At 47.6% G+C, this 8,560-nt stretch overlaps 1 protein-coding gene across 15 annotated transcripts in view; it reads right to left on the reverse strand.

Annotated features, from left to right (window-relative positions):
- Nucleotides 1–8,511, reverse strand: part of LOC147250130 (epidermal growth factor receptor substrate 15-like 1) — a 46,884-nt gene extending 38,373 nt beyond the window's left edge. For 3 of the 15 annotated variants that reach the window (XM_086224331.1, XM_086224325.1, XM_086224328.1), the window contains exons 1-11: nucleotides 7,720–8,338; nucleotides 7,574–7,615; nucleotides 7,324–7,413; nucleotides 4,570–4,617; nucleotides 4,365–4,460; nucleotides 4,132–4,200; nucleotides 3,481–3,606; nucleotides 3,179–3,238; nucleotides 2,706–2,948; nucleotides 1,719–1,876; nucleotides 1,065–1,221 (exon numbers count right to left, since the gene is read on the reverse strand). In XM_086224331.1, coding sequence (XP_086080457.1) covers nucleotides 1,065–1,221; nucleotides 1,719–1,876; nucleotides 2,706–2,948; nucleotides 3,179–3,238; nucleotides 3,481–3,606; nucleotides 4,132–4,200; nucleotides 4,365–4,460; nucleotides 4,570–4,617; nucleotides 7,324–7,413; nucleotides 7,574–7,615; nucleotides 7,720–7,803 — 1,173 coding nt within the window. In that variant the 5' untranslated portion in view covers nucleotides 7,804–8,338. Of the gene's footprint in view, nucleotides 1–1,064; nucleotides 1,222–1,718; nucleotides 1,877–2,705; nucleotides 2,949–3,178; nucleotides 3,239–3,480; nucleotides 3,607–4,131; nucleotides 4,201–4,364; nucleotides 4,461–4,569; nucleotides 4,618–7,323; nucleotides 7,414–7,573; nucleotides 7,616–7,719; nucleotides 8,340–8,417 lie in introns of those variants that run through there. The other 12 variants (XM_086224323.1, XM_086224319.1, XM_086224334.1 and 9 more) reach the window with 6 other exon arrangements.
- Between the last annotated feature and the right edge of the window lie 49 nt (nucleotides 8,512–8,560).

Genomic DNA, 8,560 nt, shown 5'->3' on the forward strand with positions numbered 1-8,560 from the left:
TGGCAAGCATAACTTACAAATATTTAGTTTGCCAACTATTTAGCAAGAGTCTAATATTTCCCACAGGGGTTATTGGAGATCAGAGCTAAAGGAGTGAATGTTGGACTCACATTCACCATGGAAACAGAAACGAGACACCAAATGAAGAATAAGGTTGGTCCTGACCCTGGATGTGTAAATAAGCAACCTTTGACAATGTGACTGTTTCTACTGCCCCCACTTGGCCAACAAAAATCAGATAATGCACATTTAATGTTTGTGGTTAGTCTGTGGCTAGCATGCAGCTAGAGTGTGGTTAGAGTGTGGCTAAGGTGCAGCTAGAGTGCAGCTAGAGTGTGGCTAGAGTGCAGCTAGGGTGCAGCTAGCGTGGTTAATGTGCAGCTAAGGTGCAGCTGGTGTGGTTAGTGTGCAGCTAATGTGCAGCTAGAGTGTAGCTAGCGTGTGGCTAGGGTGCAGCTAGAGTGTAGCTAGGGTGCAGCTAGAGTGTGGCTAGAGTGCAGCTAAGGTGTGGCTAGAGTGCAGCTAGCGTGCAGATAGAGTGTGGCTAGCATGCAGCTAGCATGCAGCTAGTGTGCAGCGTCCAAACGTCCTGTTTTCATATCCTTTTTATTTTTATCTTATCATTTTATTACAGAGGAGGCCTAGTTTTAATGCATTTAAATTCTAAGGCATCTTTGAGTAAACTTAGAGTATCATTTGAGGATCTCTTTGCCAAGTGCCCTGGTTTTGGTAATCAAACTATGGCCACCCTGGGCTCGTGTGTAGCTAATATATGGCTAGCGTGTGGTAATCCCAACGAAGAGTAACACTGAAAGATCAACTGCTGCTGCATTTTACAAGAGTGGAAATTTTAGGAATTTGTAGTTTCATGAGATATTTAAGTCTGGGGAAACTAATAATTTTAAGTGTATGACAAAATATGTGGACTGACTTCAGTCAATAACTAATTGTAGTGTAATTGTATTTTCACAAACATCTGAAATAAACGTACGACACGGAAATGTTTGTTCAGTTTCTTGTAAACATGTAGTGTGCTTATGTAGAGGTGTGTGTGTGTGACCTACTGGCACAGGAGTGCCTCTCTCAGAGGGGGGGATCATATCAGCGGTCAGCGCTTGTGGGGGGTCGATACCCTTGCTGACTTTCTGCTGGATCAGATGCATGGCGAGGGCAAACTGCTCCCTGGTCAGCTTGCCAATCTGTCTGGTGTCTGCCAGAGCCCTGCATGGAGGAGCAGGAGCAACAGAGACACCCACTGAGCCCCGCCGGGTCTGAAGCAGTGTACGGCAACAAGAGCAGAACTATCTGGTCTGACCGATGTTCTTATCTGAACATCGGTCAGACCTTTTTTTGACAATGGAAGCACTCATTTGACCACCTTCTAAACTGAACTTTAGCACAGGGCCTATAAATTGTGGCTAATAAATCTATGACTCACTGAGGTTTCATAGAGAATCAGATATCCAGCTTTTAGGTTGCCAGGTCGGAAAAGGCCCTTGACTGACTGGTTCACATGATCATTTGCTTTTCTTGAAAACAAATGCAAAAAAATCAATGTTATCCATGTATTATCATTTTTAAATTTAGCAAACTAAGCATAATGTTTAACAACTGAACTAGAAGTGTCGGTAACTCTGTGGGGACTCAGGAGGCGGTGGCAAGCCTCACCAACACAGCAGATTCAACATGGCAAGCACGTCACTGCACTGACAACTTACCATATATGGGCAAGAACATTCTGAGAAAGTCCAGACTGCATGAAGATTTCCTTTACTTCCTGTCCGCTGACAAACCCATCCATATCAGCGTCTGTCTTCAAGAAAATGTCATCGTAGCGACCGCGGTCTGACACTGGGACCACCCAGTTCATGGAATGCTTGGACACAGAACCAAGACAGATGGAGTCAGACACACGCTGAAGTGATGGATGCTGGCGTTCTACAGGAGAACCATTTACTCTCACACTCGGGTGTCTGACAGGGTATGTTGGGGATAACCTCCAGGATGGAAGAACGTTTTATCATAAATGAGTTTCAAATCCCACAATTTTAAAATTATATCCATACGTACAAATTCAGCACAACGATTTTATGCAATACTTGAATGGAATTTGAAACTGTGGAAGTCATTGGAGGCCCTCATAAAGAATGAGTAATCATGATAGCAGTGGTGAACGGATTAAACCCAACTACTAAATTATGATCATCTTTATCCTACTGGATGCAACGAAACTACAAAGTCAAATTTCCAATGAAAACCCATCAAACTTCCGACGGTGAGATTCTTGTGCAGATGTGTTTCGACCATGGAACAGATGTTTACGCCAGACCAGAGAGGACCGTGTGTGGCGTGGCACTGCCGCGGCACCAAGATGTTCCACTCAGAATGGTTACTAAAAAATACTGCAACTTCTGTGAGATGAAAATTGCAACAGACCATATTGCGAATTTGCAGCCCTAAATCTTCCTAAACCCAGGACTGGTTTAACAGCCACTTCTACAGTCAGTGGCGATTCTGTAACAGTCAGTCCATCGATGGAAACACTGTTGGCGCTTGGCGGTGTAACGTGCTGAAGGATGTTCATGACGATGCCTGTTCCCACGCACGCTGCCGTCCCAGTCACTTGATGACACTTAAACTTGCTACCAGTCAGACTTGAGCCCTGGTAACATCAGTTTAGCGTGACTATGTACATCACCTCTCACCTGCCCAGACTTGAGGGAGTGTTTAGGAGACAGACTGCCGGTGCTGTTGAGCGAGTTCATGCTGCCGTGGGAGGGGGTGGAGCGTAGTGAATCTTTGGGCGGTGGAGGGCTGGCAGGCAGTCCAGGCACCGGGCCGGCCACTGAGCCCAGGCTCTTCTTCCTCTTGGATGGAGGGATGAGAGAAGAGGGAAGGAGTGCCGGAACTGGCTCTTTCTCCAGGGCTCGGTACACCAGGTGCATGGCCTGGGAGAGCGCACACACACCGATACGTACTTAGCGCCCACTCAAGACCAACGCATTGTTGTAATGCAACCACACAGAGCCCGGCTAAACCCAAGGATGAGCTTAACAGCGTAACAGCTCTAGAATACACCACCTGCATGACAGCCTCGCTGTGCAGACATACACTTCCTATCAGCCAAATAAACATGGCAGATCGACAACTGCACAAAAAAAACAAACGTGCCACTCACCACCGCAAACTCATCCTTGTCAAGATGGCCATCTTTATCGATGTCACTCAGGTCCCACACCTACCGGCAGGGCAGAACAGCATCAGTCCTGGTGGTACAGACTCTACAACATGCTAGCACACGTTCGGTGTGAGCACTGGTTACATGGGGTGTCATGAGTCAAGGATCTCAACTGTCGCACTTTTCTTTCGTTTAAATAAAATCACTTCAGGTAACACGTTATCTGATTGGCAGTGCCTCATGTCTGATTCCTGTGACTTCATGACGTCACTGAGAGACAACAGCAGTCATAAAGTCCGTACCTTCCCAAGGACGTCCAGAGGTAGCTTGGAGTTAATGAGGACTGGTTTAACCTTCTCTCCTGACAGCAGGCCGTTGACTGGAGCCAAGCTCTCAAAAATCCCATCGAATTTATTCTTCTCCTCTGGCTACAAAGAAAACACATTAACGTTATCTAAAAGGTCTGCGAGGGTTGGGCATGGCTCTGTCTTTGGATTTAATGGAAGAACTCTAAATGAAGCAAAATAAACTGGAATGGAACAGTAAAATGTTTGGTTAAACATGATTGAGATATCCGAGAGTACATTTACCAGCCTCCAAATAAACTTATCAGCGGATGTGCTGGACTACGTAATGGAGACAGAGTCTGAGTCATCACTCTCTTTTCTCTACTGAGATTTCTTGTTACAAACCAGCTGAGAGACAAGCAAACACAACTGTCACACGAAGCTAAGATGGAACAGTCGCATTTTACAACATCTACACAACAGTTCCTTTTACCATTGTTTTTGTTAGCACACTCAGAAATGGGAACACATAGATTCATCTTTACACATTCAAACCACATGTTGTCAGAACCGGTCAACATGGAACACCCATGGGAACTGTTTTACTCAACTACGAGTGCGTGTGTGTGCGTGTGGGCACGTGTGCGTGTGTGTGTGGGCACGTACCCTGACAGCCCAGTGTGGTTCACCAGTAGCAGCTGCTGTGCTGGTTAAAGACGGACTGCTGGTGTCCTTCTGAAACAAGAGAAGCACCGGCGTCAGTCACCAGATGACACACAGTTTTCACAACTTACCTGAAGCTGTAATAAATGTTCTGAGAAGGACAAATTCAATCACAGTGAATAAAGTGTATTCAGGTTTGAAGTTAGGTCCACAAGAAAGTCAATATTCACACTCACAAACTTGGGAGGGGGGACTGCGAGACTGAGACTCGACAGGCTGATCTCCTGACCGCTCTGAGCACAAGCCACCAGCCGCAGAGCGACATAAAACCCCTGGACACAAACATCTGTGTTAGCAGCAAGTTGCTCTGATTCGTCGTCATCTTTCTGTGACAGTCACTTCTGACTCAGCGTAGCTGGCTTGAGGACACCGGACCCCTACCTGTTTATCGAGAAAGCCTTTGCCGTCTGGATCGGCTAAATCCCAAATCTGGAACACAAGACAAAGACGTGCGACCTTTTCAGAAGATGCCACGTTGGAACGATCAGTATATGGACCTGTATAAATAATGAATATCTTGTATATATGATAAGCAGGAGTGAACAGGTCGGGTGCACAGCCTCACACTGGATTATTCAACCTGCCCTCCCTGCTCACCAGCGAATCTCTAAAATTTCAACAGACAAATTCTGTCAGAATAGTTTATTAATCCCGGGGATAGACACAGGACAGGACATAGTCTCCCTATCATGAATAAAGAATGTTAGCAAGAGCAACCCAAACCATCAAGATCCAGCGTAGAACATAATGAAAGCATGTTCAGTTGGAGCAAAACAGTTGAGGAGTTGCAGTGTGCATGGCGAGCGGCGGCAGCAGCAGTTCGAGGCAGAAGCTTGGTGACAGAGTGATGAAATGGCTGATGACCACCACCTCGACCAGTGTCTCTGTCTGCGGAGGAAGTCCTTCTGTGAGAGAACGACCTTCTCTCACATCAATGGACGAGCATGGGCCACTGAGGCCACCGTAACCTCCCAGGTCTTCCATCACGACAACACCCACTGCCGTCTTCTGTGAAGCTAGGAAGCTAATGCTAATGCTAATGTATGGTGGATGACCTCGGGTGGGCAGTGCCCTGTGTTTGCTCGTCACCTGTTAGACCAGCATGAAGCACTGACATGCAGCTGACATCCCAATATGACCAGCTGGTAACTTCAGATCACAACACTTGCTGTTCCTGGTGTCAAAATACCATTTAGACGAGATATTGTGGGGGTGAAGAGACGTCCCGATTGAACATCATGCAGACGCCCAACTTTTCAGTTTTCTAATTGTGCAGCCCTACCAAAGACGGCGTTAGCGCTACATTTATGGTTTGAGGATGACTCATCGTTTGTCTGAAAAACAGCATAATCGGCTTATTAGTCTGCATAGAGGGAGCCCTTTTTGTGTCATGAGCAATCACATCCTGGAATAGCAAAGGCAGAGCAGATGGTCCCGCCAACAGACACCAGCTGCACCAGCCTCAGAACAGACAACAACCGATCGTCTCCTTCTCGTCCAGTTTCCAAAAATCAACGTGTCCTTTTGCTTTGTCTGTGTAACCAGTGACCCTGAACCCTTCCAACAGGGCCAAGAGCAACGAACCAACTGACCACTGCCCTTGTGTCCACCTACTAGCATCCTGAACTCCCAAGAGCTCAGTTGGAGTTTGAATGCCCAACACCACAGTAAAGGACAGTTCTATCAAATCCTTCAGCTCCACTTCGCTCCAGGACAGGAGGAACCTTCCTGATGGTGCCGTGGTGTCTCTGCAATTACAATTTTAAATAACCTGGTTCGTTTGACTTGGACAACGCAGGGCTGGCATTGAGCAAGATCCTGACTAGAGAGGAAGGAAGGAACCCGGGACACTACTTAGAACCCGGGCCGTACTTCAGCCCTCTGCCACGACTAAGTCAGGACCGCGAGCTCATTTTGGCTTCATAAAATGTGGAGGGAAATCAACCGAGGAGGCCAGCCTGCCTGCAGACGATAAAAAAGCGATTCATCTGTGAAAGAGGACAACAGGACGAATCTGAGGAGCATCTTTGGACCTCCAGTCACAACAAGAGAGCCCCTGAACGGAGGCTCAACTGTCAGCTCAGTGCAGGATGTGGACTTCGGGATGGAGTCACGTCACGGCTCGTCCTTCTACCTGGCTCACAACATGGCAGTAATGTCAGCTGACGCTAATGTCAGCCAATTTGTCCGTTTTTTCTTCACATTTTCGAACTACAAATATTTACTAAACGTATTAATTTTATTTTAAACTCCAGTTAATAATGTGATATCAGTTTACTTTAAAAGAACCGAGCAGCTCTGAACAAAGCCTGGACAAGTTCCCCGTCTATCAGCGCCCATGTCACCGTGGATCAGCTACGATCCGCTCGTCCTCTCCCCAGAGCCAAAGACCACAGCCTCTTCAATTCATAACCATAACAAACAAGGACACCAGATTGTGGAGATTTCCTACTGTAGTTACTCTCAGACACGACGTAGCTCTGGTCTCCACCTCCATGGTCGTACCAGCAGGACTACACCAGCTGAGACCAAAACAAAGACTGAGGGTGGAGATGTGTGAGGTCTTCTTCTACCGGCCATGACCAAGCGCACGCCTTCACATTCTGAGCAGGACACTCCTTATCCTAACAACTCTCCCTGGAGAAACGCACCCGGCACGCAGCAGGTCACTGTAGCAGAGGACAGCAGCAGCAGCCTGGACGCGGGCGGAGGACATTGACATGCTGTCCTGCAGATGACATGGCGTCATTTGCGGTGTCACTTCTTGCACGTGTTTTGCAGCTGATGGCTGCAGATGATACTGATACAATGGATATTAACCATTCAATAATGATCATTTGTCTATTGTCTTCTCATCAGTGATGAGAAAACCTTGAGCCAAACTCAATACTCAGCTTGACTCAGAACAGAAACATTTATCATTATATTACTGTGCATTTATATGTTTACTGACATATGAATGCACAGTATCTGCTGATTCTATGGTGCAACTGTAAAAATACACACCATCAAAACTGCAAAACAGACGATGACCTTTCAACTCTGCAACCTACAACAACAATGAGCTTCAAACCATGCAGGCAGACTTTCATACCTGGCGCACGTGTAGCGTCGCACACAGGAGCCTGGACCTACCTTCCCCAGCGTGACGTCTGGAAGTCCAGACTTCTTTAAGAACAACGCAGCCTCTGTGGGTCCTACTCTCCCTGTGTTCCCAGGATCCACCTCAAGACACACACACACACACACACACACACACACACACAAACATGTTATGCTGAGAGCAGTGTGGCAGATTGACATCTACGTCTCTGCTGGTACACAGCATGAGCTGTTTTCTTCAGTGGGCTACAGTGCGGCAGCAGGACTTCAGTCCCCGTCTTACCTGTCTGTATAAGTTCTCAAACACTGGGTTCCCGCTTGACAACTGGGACACAGACAGAATGTTATTGTTGTAGATGAATTCATGATTTCCTCCTCGACAAACTTAAACTACAAACATTTAAAAGAAATCACGAGCAGAGTGTTTACCATTAAATGTAAAATTTCAAAAGTGTAAGAGCTCAAATAATCCATGTGTGCTGTGCTGGCCCAGTACAAATAACTGGGACTCATTTCTAATCTGGTTAGCGTGCCTGCTTGCCTGAGAGCGACCCGCCTGCATCTCTCGCTGTAGCGAGAAGTCTCTGCCAGCAACGATGACGTAGCGACTGGTTACGGTGGGAGCCGCATTCACACCAGCATCCTCCACCACAGCCCCGGTTAGCTGATGTCAGCCTGCCCGCAGTCCCGGCGGCGTTTCTCCCCATCCTCGCATACACGCAGGCTCCAGGGCACCAAGGCTAAGCTAGCGTTGCTAACCAAAGGGCTAAACGCTGTCACTGCTCTTGGACCTCACGCATAACTGCGTGCGTGGTCAAGTCTGTGCTTTAGTGAAAAAGTGCCCGTGGCATTTCTTCCCTCTAAATTTGCAATGAGCTGATTAAATAAGTATCATGTCATAAGTCGATAGCAACACATTTAGCCGACTGTGGCTAACAAGCCCGCTACCTAACGGTATCATAGGAAATAACGCCGGGCCTTGTCCGACCAGCTCATTCCTGCCTCGGCTTCACTACGAGCTCTGAGCCCCGTGCGACTCCACGCTGCCATGAGGGGACACCGCGTGAGTGGGTTGTAATTGTTCGTGTCCCGGAATGAAGCGTAGTCATTAATCGCAGCATCCTTACCTGAGTGAAAGATGTGAGGGCTGCCATCTTCCCTGTTGCTGCGGGAACGCACCCACCCTCCCTCGGCGGGGCGACGCGCCCCCTACCGGACAAACCCCAGTATGACACCTCAGCAGCTGAAAGCGCCCCGAGACACATTTAAG

This window comes from Aulostomus chinensis, chromosome 14 (genome assembly GCF_037954235.1).
Source record: "Aulostomus chinensis isolate RoL2024-O1b breed Wild chromosome 14, RoL_Achi_v1.0, whole genome shotgun sequence".
NCBI lineage: Eukaryota > Metazoa > Chordata > Actinopteri > Syngnathiformes > Aulostomidae > Aulostomus > Aulostomus chinensis.